Source organism: Pelodiscus sinensis, chromosome 1 (genome assembly GCF_049634645.1).
Source record: "Pelodiscus sinensis isolate JC-2024 chromosome 1, ASM4963464v1, whole genome shotgun sequence".
Lineage (NCBI taxonomy): Eukaryota > Metazoa > Chordata > Testudines > Trionychidae > Pelodiscus > Pelodiscus sinensis.
In genome coordinates this window covers 329,178,429-329,190,859 of record NC_134711.1, presented here as the reverse complement: position 1 = coordinate 329,190,859, position 12,431 = coordinate 329,178,429, and the positions used below count along the sequence as shown (strand labels likewise).

At 46.2% G+C, this 12,431-nt stretch overlaps 2 protein-coding genes across 2 annotated transcripts; both read right to left on the bottom strand.

Annotated features, from left to right (window-relative positions):
- Positions 1-1,065: 1,065 nt before the first annotated feature.
- Positions 1,066-2,004, bottom strand: LOC142827326 (olfactory receptor 52D1-like). The gene has a single exon (XM_075922244.1). The coding sequence runs from the start codon at positions 2,002-2,004 to the stop codon at positions 1,066-1,068; it is 939 nt and encodes a 312-aa protein (XP_075778359.1).
- Positions 2,005-10,536: 8,532 nt separating this feature from the next.
- On the bottom strand, positions 10,537-11,475 carry LOC102454755 (olfactory receptor 52P1-like). The gene has a single exon (XM_006111799.2). The coding sequence runs from the start codon at positions 11,473-11,475 to the stop codon at positions 10,537-10,539; it is 939 nt and encodes a 312-aa protein (XP_006111861.2).
- Between the last annotated feature and the right edge of the window lie 956 nt (positions 11,476-12,431).

The following is a 12,431-nucleotide window of genomic DNA, read 5'->3' as shown; positions in this document are numbered from 1 at the left end:
ACAGCCTAGAGAGGCCCATGCTAGCAGAATTTTACCCTAAGGCATAGAGGCCGGATGAGCCCCCCCTCACTTGCCTGGATCCATCCCTCAAGGCTCGGGGCTCTCCCCAAGCACTGGAGAGTCCATACTGACGTTCCAGCCGTGTGGGAGGATGGTGAGGAAGGCTGGAGCACTAGCATGCACTCCTCAATGTTGGGGGAGAACTCCGAAGCTTGGGGGACAGATCCAGACAAGTGCAGGAGGGACACATCCGGCTCCTGGGCCCTAGGTTCCCACCCCTGCTTTAGTAGGACCTCCTTAATTACTGAAACACTTTCCCTGGATTAATGCTTTCCTTCAGAAATATTTGATTAGGGTCACTGGATCACTGTGCATACGATGAAGAAGCTCAGCACTGCAGTTGCCCATTCATACAGGAACTAATAGAAGGCCACTTTGCTTGAGAAAGTCTCAGTCTGATGGTCTGGAAGTCATGGAAAGGCCCAACTGACAGGAAACATGGTGTGGTGCTGGGGTGGGCAAATTCCAGCCCATAGGCCAGATCCGGTCTGCAGGGTTGGTCCCTGGTGGCCCCCCACCTCCATGTTTACCTGTGCCTCCTCAGGTATTGAAGATTGCAGCTCTGTTTGGCTGTGAATCACCTTTTGCAGCCAACACGAGCAACAGGAAGCAGCATTCCGGCCTATGGCACTTCCTTCCACTAGCATTTGCCATAAACGGCAATGCACGGGCAACCAGAGCTATGATCCTCCGATGCTTGCTGAGGTGCAAGTAAACATAGTGGTAGTGGTCTGCCCGAGACTAGCCCTGCAAGCTGCATTTTTTTAGTGCCCACCCCTGGGATGGTGGCTGATGGGTGACACTGAAAGGAGTCAAGGGATAGTTAGAGAGAGGGAACTCAGCAACGGAGAGCACAGTGCTTGGTGAGGCAGTGATAAGATGTTAGGTTTGAGAAACTTCTCAGGCTCTCAACTACCACAGAGCTGAGATCAGACAAACTCTATTCACAAGGAGATATACTTTCCTGCTGTTGTGACACAGGTTAACGTCAGGGGCCCAAAGCAGTCACATTCTGCAGGTGTATTTCCCCACTTTCTCACGGAGCTCTTTGGTTTTGACCCCATAAATGATTGGGTTGAGTGTGGGGGGGACAAGGAAAAAGATGTTGGCCAAGATGACATGAACGTGGGGAGCGATGTTCTGACCAAACCGGTGGGTCAGAGAAGAGAAAAGGGAAAATATACAAGATGTCAGAATCACACTGATGTGGGCTGTGCAGGTGTTGAAGGCTTTCTGGACAGCTTTCTTGGAGGGGATTCTGAGGACGGCCCTAATAATTAGACTGTAGGACAGGGTGATGACCAGTAGATCTAAACCAATGACTACAAATGCCAACGCCAAGCCGTACAGCCTGTTGAATGTGATGTCCCCACAAGACATCTTCACCACGGCCATGTGGTCACAGTGCGTGTGGGGGATAATGCGGTTGGCACAAAACGGCATCCTACCCAGGAGTAAGGGCAGGGGTAGAACAAACAGAACAGCTCTTATCAAACCTATTAACCCCAGCATAGCTATCCGTGCATTGGTGAGGATGGTGGCATATCTCAGAGGCTCACATATGGCAACGTAGCGATCAAAGGCCATTGCCACGAGGATGGCTGACTGCACTGCGGGAATTGTATGAAGGAAGAACATCTGGGTGAGGCAGCCAACCACAGTAATGGCTTTCATATTGAACCAAAATATCCACAATGCCTTTGGCACAACAGAGGTAGATGTACCAATGTCCGTGAGCGCCAGCATGCAGAGCAGCAGGTACATTGGTTTGTGGAGGGTCTGCTCTTTCCCTACAACGAACAGAACTATGAAATTTCCCAACAGGCAGATAATGTAGCACATAAAGAAAGGGATGGAAATCCAGACATGAGCAGCTTCCAGGCCAGGGATGCCTGTTAGGATGAATGTTGACGGATCAGAAGGTGAAAGGTTGAAAGCTGCCATTAGAATATTGAAGCGTCTATTGGGTCCAGAAATGTTCAAAGTTTCTCTGAAAGGAGAGAAGCACAGTGGATGGGGCTAAACTCTTTATAACAAATATGCTACATAGTTTATAGTTATTATCAATCTAGAAAGGGTGGCGAGCAGTGAGGTGGCAACTCAAGGCTGTGTCTAGACTACAGGTTTTTTTTTCCAAAATATTGGCCTATTTTTGAAAAATTTCACCTGCGTGTTGACTGTTGCCACATTATTTCGAAATTAAAGCTGTTCTTGAATGCGGGCTTTTTCAAAGACAGCATCCAAACTGCCTTGGGTGTTCTCTTTCTCAAAAGCGGATCGCCTTTTCGAAAAAGCAGCGGCTATCTAGACGATCTCTTTCGAAAGAGGTTTGTAGTGTAGATGTACCAGTAAGGGGTATCGGAGGTGGTGGAATCTCAATCCCTACAAGTTTTTAACTCTTGGCTTGACAAAGTGACAAAGCCCTGGCTAGGATGATTTGGTTGGGGTTGGTCCTGCTTTGGGCAGAGGGTTGGACTTGATGACCTCCTGAGGTCTCTTCCAGCCCTAGGATTCTACGGTTCTATTATCTAGAAACAAAAAATGTAGGATATATTGATGTGATGGTGGACTGTTGTGGGAAGAGCAATAGCCCTGAACAATCTTTGTGGGTAGCTAAACATGAGCTCCTAGTGTCACCCGTTAGCCAAAAAAGTCAATGTGATTTTTGGATGCTAACCAGGGCATCTTAAAGAGTCATAGAGATGTTATTTTACCTCTGTGTTTGGCAGAGTTGTAACTGCTGCTGGAATCCTGTATCCAGTTCTGGCCTCAATGATTATGGATGGATATCGATACCTTGAAGAGAGGTATACCTGGTCAGAGCCTGCAGCTAAAATAACCACCATCTGCCTAGCCTACTCTCTTGTCCTGGTCCAAACTCTGACCAGTGAATTTGTTACCCAGCTCCTCCATTCCTCCATGCGGGGAGGACAATGCACACTGGATGTTGCTACACTAAGATTTTCTATCCACACACATCACTTCGTGCCTTGGCTTAGATCCAAGGGCGGATATAGGGCAGGGCGAACGGGGCGGCCGCCCCGGGCCCCGCGCTTCAAAAAGCCCCGCGCATGCGCTGTGGCAAAGGGGGAGCCCCGCTAAATTATGCTGCCCGGGGCCCCGCAAAACGGTCATCTGCCCGTGCTTAGATCCGATCATAAACAAATTCATTCACTTCTACAGGTTGCTTTTTTTTGGTGATTATAAAGGACAGCAAATGTACCAACATAGGTTAATTTGCACTTACACAAAAATGCAAATTAAGTTTCACATATTTGTTAAACTGACTATGAATGTGCAGTTTCTCACCTTTGTTGATGACCCAAGCAGTCCATCGGATTCTCAATGCACAAGCTACATTTCCTTTGCATCTTCAGTTTCTCAGGTTTCCATGCACTTTCCCCAGTTCAGTCTTTTTTCTCAGGTGTATCCAGGAGTCTGAATGAAGAGAATGAAGAAAAATGGATAACATCACTCCCTTCCACATAATATTTTAACATGTGACATCAAACCTTGGTTCCCAGAGCAGTTTGTTAGAAAATGTAAACCCCTCAAGTTGGAGTCCACAGTTCTGGGGCATGGTCACACGCCCCTGTAGAGTCATTAGTTATATTATATCCATTACTTATAGGCATTCTAGAGCATTCTCAGGAAGGTACACCAGGTGGTAGATATGTTTCTTTTAAGGCCTATTGTTTTCCCTAATGGTCATTACCCTGAACAGATACTTCACAACCAGCTGTTTAGCCTGGAATATTTTTTTCCTAGAGAGTAGGATTAGCTACACACAGCCATAACTACATTTGAAATACAAATAAACGGTCATTATTCATAACTTCACATACAAGAAAAGATGCATACAAATAGGATAATCCTATTAAGCAAATTATAACATTTTCAACTACATGAACTAGCAGTCACCAAATTAAATGAATAGGAAGCAGGTTTAAAATGAACAAAATAAAGGTTTTCTTCACACAGTCAACCAGTGGAACTCCTTGCCAGAGGATGTTGTGAAAAGCAGGACTTTAACAGGGTTCAAAAAGAAGTAGCTACATTCATGGAGGTTAGGTATCATCAATACCTGTTAACCAGAATGGGTAGGAATGTTGTCCTTAGCCTCTTTATGTCAGAGGCTGGACGTGGTTGAGAAGGGGGTGGGAAAGAAAAGTAGGCCCTGATTGATGTTGCTGTCAGGGAAGTGAGTGTTAACCAGGAGTGACACAGTGAAGGCAATGATGAATTCAAAAAATGGAGGGAGTCAGAGGAAAGAGCACACCACTCAAAAAAGAAAGCTATCAAGATACATAGAAGGACATGGTAAGATACAAGGAACTGTTCATAAAACCAAGTATTTAAGCTATTTTCAATGCATCTGTTGTTCCAGTCTTGCTAGGCAAATCTATTGGTGTTTCTGACCATACTAAACAGTTCAAGACATCGTTCTGGTGAATTCCTGCCTATATGTTTCTTGACTTGATCCCTGGAATGACCTGAGAGCCCTCAGCACTAACTGTAATGCAGAACGAGGCAACTCACCAAAATCCAGCTCAGTAGCAAGAGGAAATCTATTGACAATCAGCGTGTGAATCTCAAGTGTATGACAGTCTACATGCTCGACGGTGGCTTTTATGATTCTCCTGAACAATCCCTGTGGACTCCCTGATGGGCTGGGACTCCCAGATTCCTCATGTCTGTGACCAGCAGAAAAAGCAAAAAATAGACTCCAGAGACCTGCAGCCTCAGAGCCTACCTTGGGGAGTGAAGAAATGATTATCTGACGCCAGACACTGAGATTATCAAAACAAATGGACTTTGTTCACTCTTGTAATTGCCGATGGCTTATTTTTCTGTGTTTAATCTACTGTCATTTCCAGTGTTTTCGTCATGTTGCTACAACATATGGGAGCAAACCCCAATCTTCTTGGATCATAGCAGCTTAACACTGCACGCTGGCCAAACAATTGTAATATCCAGTCTGATAGCTTCCGAAAAGTTATTGCACTGCCAGTAAAGGCCAAATGACATGATCCTGAACTGAAGTAAGCCGAAGGATGTGGAAAGTCCTTCTTCTCCACACATTCTGGCCTTAACCATATTTGCATTATTCCTCTGTGAAGTCTAAAGTGGAGATATAGAGATATAGATACAGATATAGGGTATGTCTACACTACCCCGCTAGTTCGAATAGCGGGGTAATGTAGGCATACCGCACTTGCAAATGAAGCCCGGGATTTGAATTTCCCTGGCTTCATTTGCATAAGCGGGGAGCCGCCATTTTTAAAACCCCGCTGGTTCGAACCCCGTGCAGCGCGGCTACACGGGGCTCGAACTAGGTAGTTCGAGCTAGGCTTCCTAGTTCGAACTACCGTTACTCCTCGTGGAATGAGGAGTAACGGTAGTTTGAACGAGGAAGCCTAGCTCGAACTACCTAGTTCGAGCCCCGTGTAGCCGCGCTGCACGGGGTTCGAACCAGCGGGGTTTTAAAAATGGCGGCTCCCCGCTTATGCAAATGAAGCCCGGGAAATTCAAATCCCGGGCTTCATGTGCAAGTGCGGTATGCCTACATTACCCCGCTAGTTCGAACTAGCGGGGTAGTGTAGACATACCCATAGATATAAGTCAAGCAGGGACTTAAAACCTCTAGAGATGGAAATTCTACCACCTCCCTACGTAACCCATCCCAGTGCTTCCCCACCCTCCTAGTGAAATAGTTTTTTTTCCTTATATCCAACCTACACCTCCCCCACACTGCAACTTGATACATGACACATCTGAATCTTTGTCACAGTTGCCCTGGGGTGTAGTTTGGGCTGTGGGGAGGGAGGAGTATGTATTTGATGGGTAGAATCTCTGGGGGCTTAGAGAACTGCATGATGGGTTGAACCCCAGAAGTCCCCAAGAGACTGTTACCCGATGGGCTGACCATACTACTAAGCCCACTTCCCAGCCCTTTGAGGTGTCCCACCTCCGTGTCCTGCTGGGCCACAAATTCTAGTCCCTCCTCACAAGGGCACCAATTTGGGGGAACAGCCCCACAGCAGAGCGACACAGGTGCTGATAACAGCTCAGCTGTGGGTGGGCTCCATTACAAGGAACTTGTGGACCCAGTATCACAACCCCAAAAAGGCAACAACCTATTTTTCTTTCCTGAATAAACTGCCAGAGACCTGATCCATGGAAAGCCCACTTTGAACTCAACTTCATCATATTTTCAGCTTCCACCTTTTGCTGAAGAAGTCACCTGTCTCTTCAAGCTTCCTGTCTCTCACCTGGTTGGCTCGTTGCCCGCCTCCCTCTGCCCAGCTGGCTCATGAGCAGCGGGGGAGGTTACATGGGACCTATCAAACTGCTTCCTTTAGGTACCTTTAGGTACATAGCCTTTGTCCTCTGCCTCAACCTAAAACAAATAAGCTTGTTGCCTGATGTAAGGTTACTTATGAATTTCCAGATATCATCTTGAGGATTGACAGGTTTTTTGTCCCAGGGTCAGGCCCAATATTCAATTATTCTGTTTGGTAACTCTGATGTGTACAGATACAACACTCACCCTATAGGAACTCTTGTATATTACACATAGGATGCATCTAGACTGGCATGATTTTGCACAAATACTTTTAACGGAAAAGTTTTTCCGTTAAAAGTATTTGCACAAGAGAGAGTCTATGCTGGCATGTGCCTTTGCGCAAAAGATTTGCTTTTGTGCAAAAGCATCCGGGCCAGCATAGACGCTCTCTTGCGCAAGAAAACTGCGATGGCCATTTTAGCCATCGGGCTTTCTTACGCAAGAAATTAACGTGGCTGTCTACACTGGCCATCTTGCGCAAGAATACTTAGGGTTTAAGAATACTTGCTCAAAAGAGCTTATCCCTGAGTGGGAGCATCAGAGTATTTGCGCAAGAACCACTGATTGTGTACATTACAAAGTCAGTGTTCTTGCGAAAATACTCACGGCCAGTGTAGACAGGTGGCAAGATTTTGTGCAAAAGCGTCTGCTTTTGCGCAAAATCAACTGCTTTTGTGCAAAATCATGCCAGTCTAGACGCAGCCATATAGTTTCTTGATGTATTTAGCACCATCACAAACACCCCAATTCCATAAGATAAATAGGGAATATCCATCAATATTTCCATACTGTATACTCACACCAATCCTTCTAAAGCAACCTGACGTGATAGGCATCATCTTCCTCATCACTTGCACCATCCCCATCATCATTCTGGCCCCTCCCAAGAATGACATCTCCTCCACCTACCAACCCTTGGCTGGGGCACCACTTTTATCGTCTGTCACTCTGACGTTGTTATGTCTAATGAATATTCAGTAAGGGATGTTTCCTTTTCTCCTTTTTTGTATTTCCTCACCTTACTAATGGTGAAGTGTCTTTTTCCAATAGGTCAGTATAATGGATGGTCCGAATAGGAGAGGCAGACTCCACAGAGAATGGGTAGATGATAGAGTAGATTGGAGCGGAGCTAGTCTAAAGAAACAAAGCCACTCCGCACTAGACAGGGAAAGATGGAAGGAAATACAGGCAGTCCCCGGGTTACATGGATCCGACTTACATCGGATCCCTACTTACAAACGGGGTGAGGCAACCCCGCACTAGCTGCGCCCTCCCAGCAGACCATGGAGACGCGAAGCTAGCAGCCCCCCCCCCAGCAGACCATGGAGACGCGAAGCTAGCGCCCCCCTCTCTCCGCCCGCAGACCAGGGAGACGCAGAGCGACTTTTCTCAGCAGACACCTCAGCTTGAGAATAAAGGACTGAGGGAAGTGAGGTGTGGGAGAATAAAACAGCTCTGGAGAAATGTTTGGTACCAGTTCTGACTTACATACAAATTCAACTTAAACAAACCTACAGTCCCTATCTTGTACGTAACCCGGGGACTGCCTGTAGTGAGGGAGGCATCGGACCCCTACGGGCACTGAGCCCAAGGTTGTTGATGATGATGATGAGTTTATCATTGATCTCAACTTATTATCATATGTGTCAATTCGTTACCATTGGCCTTTTGTGGTTGTCTATCACGTTTGTTATTTTTGACATACCCAGTTAGTCAGTCGGGTCTCAAATGGTTATTTTGGGTTCTTCTAAGTACTGATGGACCAGCTAAGTTTGAGGGAATTCTTGGGACTGCCTATACCATGGAAAGGCACAGTATCTTATCACCAGCTATCTAGGTGAAAAGTCCCAGACATATGTGAGCTAACTGTGCTATCTGGGTGAAAGGTCCCAGACAAAAATAATAACCTTGCCTTCGCTCAGCATAGAGGACAGGCCCTGTAATTCTCTTGTGTTGCAGCCAAATTGACAGTATAAACATACCATAATTTATTATAATAAACATATAATCAAAACCATAAGGAAATAATGCTATTTATATAGCTATAGGCAAGCAAGCAGGTTAGCCCTATAGGCTACATTGTTTGTCCTCAGACTGAGGGCAACGAACCAATAGGAGAAATTCTCCCCTGCTACTCCAGCTGTCTATGGTTCCACAAAACAATGGCAGACTTGAGATATCAGCCATTTATGTTGCAACAGGCTGATCACAGTGGAAGGACTTTCTACTTCCTCAGACTCTGAACTACCACAATGCTGAGCTAGCCAAAGTGAGGGATAGCAATCTTGGTTAATGAGGCAATAACGGTTCCCTTCTCTTCCACATCCACCCAGTTTGAAGTCACTCTGCGGTAACACTCCCATCTCTGTGTCCCGGCTATTTTTCATTTTCTTTCACTTCATGCATCTAATAAAGTGAGCTGCAACTCACAAAAGTCTGTGCCATAATACATTTGTTAGTCTTTAAGGTGCCACAAGATTTCATGTTGCTTTTACAAAGGTCATAGTGGCTCTGGTGCATCACCTCTGCTAATTTTCAATAAACATGGAATATTTTATCTTCTTTGAGGGTATGTCTGGACTACAGTGTTTTTCTGCTTTTTTTTTCAGAAGATGTTTTTCCATCATTTTGGGGCCAAATGGCGGAAAAGCCTCCTCTTTTGGAGCAGTCTTTAGTCCTCCTAGAACGAGGAATACAGGGCTTCCTGAAAGAGAGTGTCTGCTCGTATGCGAAAAAAAGCGGAAGAGCAAACACTTTCCCTGGACACAGCGGAGTTTTTCAAAAACTTACTTATTTTTCCAGCTAGATTTTGCCTTTACTCTAACAGCTTATTGGTGACTGGACTGTAATGTCCCAGATTTGAGGGATGGGTACCCTGGAAGGTCATCAATCACATGACATAGGTTATGTACTCTGCTAAAAAGAATTAATAAAGTAGAACACCACATAGCTTATATTAATTGGAAAGAGACTTTAGTACAGAGGTGGAGAATCTTTTTAAGGGGTATTGGGAACTGCTGACCCTCAGAAAAATCAGTCAGGAACCCCACACAAGTGAGAAGCAAAAAAACAAACAAACAAAAAAGAACCCCAAGAAAATGAGAAGGAGAAAAAAAATGAGAAGGAGAAGACACTCCCCACATTCCCCTCACATACCAGAGCCTAATGGGACACAGGCTAGTAGATTTTATGTGCTTCATCCAGGGGGATGGTGAGGGATGCTGGAGCACCAGCATGGACCACCCAGTGCTAGAGGTGGGGGAGCCCTGAGCCTTGGGGGATGAATCAAGGCAAGTAGGGGGGTCATATCCAGACCCTGGGCCTTCCCACCCCTACTTTAGTAGAACCTCCATAATTACTGATACACTTTCCTTGGATTAACACTTTCCTTCAGAAATATTTGATTATGGTCACTGGATCACTGTACATTAGATGAAGAAGCTCAGCACTGTAGTTGCTTTCTTTTCCCTTTGGCACAGCTTCCGTTCATCCAACTGATCATGAACCCCATTCACACAGGAACTAAAGGAAAGCCACTTTTCTTTGGAAAGTTTCAGTCTCATGGAAAGGCCAAGTGACAGGAAATACCGTGCGGTTCAGGAATGGTCATATTGTGGCTTATGGGAGGGATCCAGTCCACAGGGTTAATCCCTGGTGGGCCCCCACCTCTATGTTTACCTGCACTTGCACAGGTTAAGGAGCATTGCAGCTCTGGTTGGCCATGAATCGCTGTTCATGCCCAACATGATCAGTGGGAAAAGGTGTCCCGGTCTATGGCACTTCCTGTCACTCTCATTGGCCGCAAACGGTGATTCGCGAGCCACCAGAGCTGCGATCCTCCGATGTCTGCTGAGGCTCAAGTAAACATAGTGGCGGTGGCCTGCCAGGGACTAAACCTGTGGGTTTTGGGTTTTTTAGTGTCCACCCCAGGTGGCTGATGGGTGACACTGAAAGGAGTAAAAGGATGGTTAGAGAGAGGCAGTGATAAGATGCTATGTTTGAGAATCTCCTCAGGCTCTGAACTACCACAGAGCTGAGATCAGAAAATGAGGAAGGAACACCTTCAATTCATGAGGAGATATACTTTCCTGCCCTTGTGACAGAGGTTTAAAGTCAGGGGCCCAAAGCAGTCACACTCTGCAGGTGTATTTCCCCACTTTCTCACGGAGCTCTTTGGTTTTGACCCCATAAATGATGGGGTTGAGCATGGGTGGGATAAGAAAATAGAGGCTGGCCAAGATGACATGAACATGAGGAGCGATGCTCTGACCGAACCGGTGGGTCAGAGAGGAGAAGAGGGAAAAAATACAAGATGTCAGAATCACAGTGATGTGGGCCGTACAGGTGTTGAAGGCTTTCTGGAGGGCTTTTTTGGAGGGGATTCTGAGGACGGCCCTAATTATTAGACTGTAGGACAGGGTGACGACCATTAGATCTAAACCAGTGACTACAAATGCCAACACCAAGCCATACAACCTGTTGAATGTGATGTCCCCACAAGACATCTTCACCACAGCCATGTGGTCACAGTATGTGTGGGGGATAGTGCGCTTGGCACAGAACGGCATCCTGCCCAGGACTAAGGGCAGGGGTAGAACAAACAGAACAGCTCTTATCAAACCTATTAACCCCAGCATAACTATCCGCGCATTGGTGAGGATGGTGGCATATCTCAGAGGGTCACATATGGCAATGTAGCGATCAAAGGCCATTGCCACGAGGACAGCTGAATGCATTGTAGAAATTGCATGGAGGAAGAACATCTGGGTGAGGCATCCAACCACGGTAATGGCTTTCATACTGAACCAAAATATCCACAGTGCCTTTGGCACTACAGAGGTAGATGAACCAATGTCTGTGAGCGCCAGCATGCAGAGCAGCTGGTACATGGGTTTATGCAGGGTCTGTTCTTTCCCCACAACAAACAGAACTATGAAATTTCCCAACAGGCAAACAATGTAGCACATAGAGAAAGGGATGGAAATCCAGACATGAGCAGCTTCCAGGCCAGGGATGCCTGTTAGGATGAATGTTGAAGGATCAGAAGGTGTAAGGTTGAAAGCCGCCATTAGAAGTTTGAAGCATTTATCGAGTCCAGAAATGTTCAACGTTTCTCTGAAGGGAGAAAAGCACAGTGAAGGGGGCTAAACATTTTATCACAAATATTCTAAATAGTTTATAGTTATTACCAATCTAGAAAGGGTGGTGATCAGTGAGGTGGCAACTTTACAGACGGAGCTAACCTCTTAGGGTATGTCTACACTACCCCGCTAGTTCGAACTAGCAGGGTAATGTATGCATACCGAACTTGCTAATGAAGCCCGGGATTTGAATTTCCCGGGCTTCATTAGCATAAAGCCGGCGCCGCCATTTTTAAAAGCCGGCTAGTGCGAACCCCGTGCCGCGCGGCTACACAGATAGTACAGATAGTTCGGAATAGCTAGCTAGTTCGAACTATCTAGCCCGTGCCGCGTGTAGCCGCCGGCACGGGGTTCGCACTAGCCGGCTTTTAAAAATGGCGGCGCCGGCTTTATGCTAATGAAGCCCGGGAAATTCAAATCCCGGGCTTCATTAGCAAGTTCGGTATGCATACATTACCCCGCTAGTTCGAACTAGCGGGGTAGTGTAGACATACCCTCAGATATCTGAGGTGATGGAATCTTCATCTCTAGAGGTTTTAAGTCCCGGCTTGAAACAGCCCTCGCTGGGATGATTGAGTTGGGATTGGTCCTGCTTTGGGCATAGGGTTGGGCTTGATGACCTCCCATGGTCTCTTCCAGCCCCCGGATTCTATGACTCTATGATCTAGGAACAAAAAATGAAAAAAATTATATTGACATGATGGAGGACTGTTGTGGGAACAGCAATAGCCATGAACAAGTGTTGTGGGTAGCTAAATATGAGCTCCTAGTGTGACCTTGTAGCCAAAAAAGCCAATGTGATTCTTGGATGCTAACCAGGGGTATCTTAAAGAGTCATTGAGATGTTATTTTACCTCTGTGTTTGGCAGAGGTGCAACTGCTGC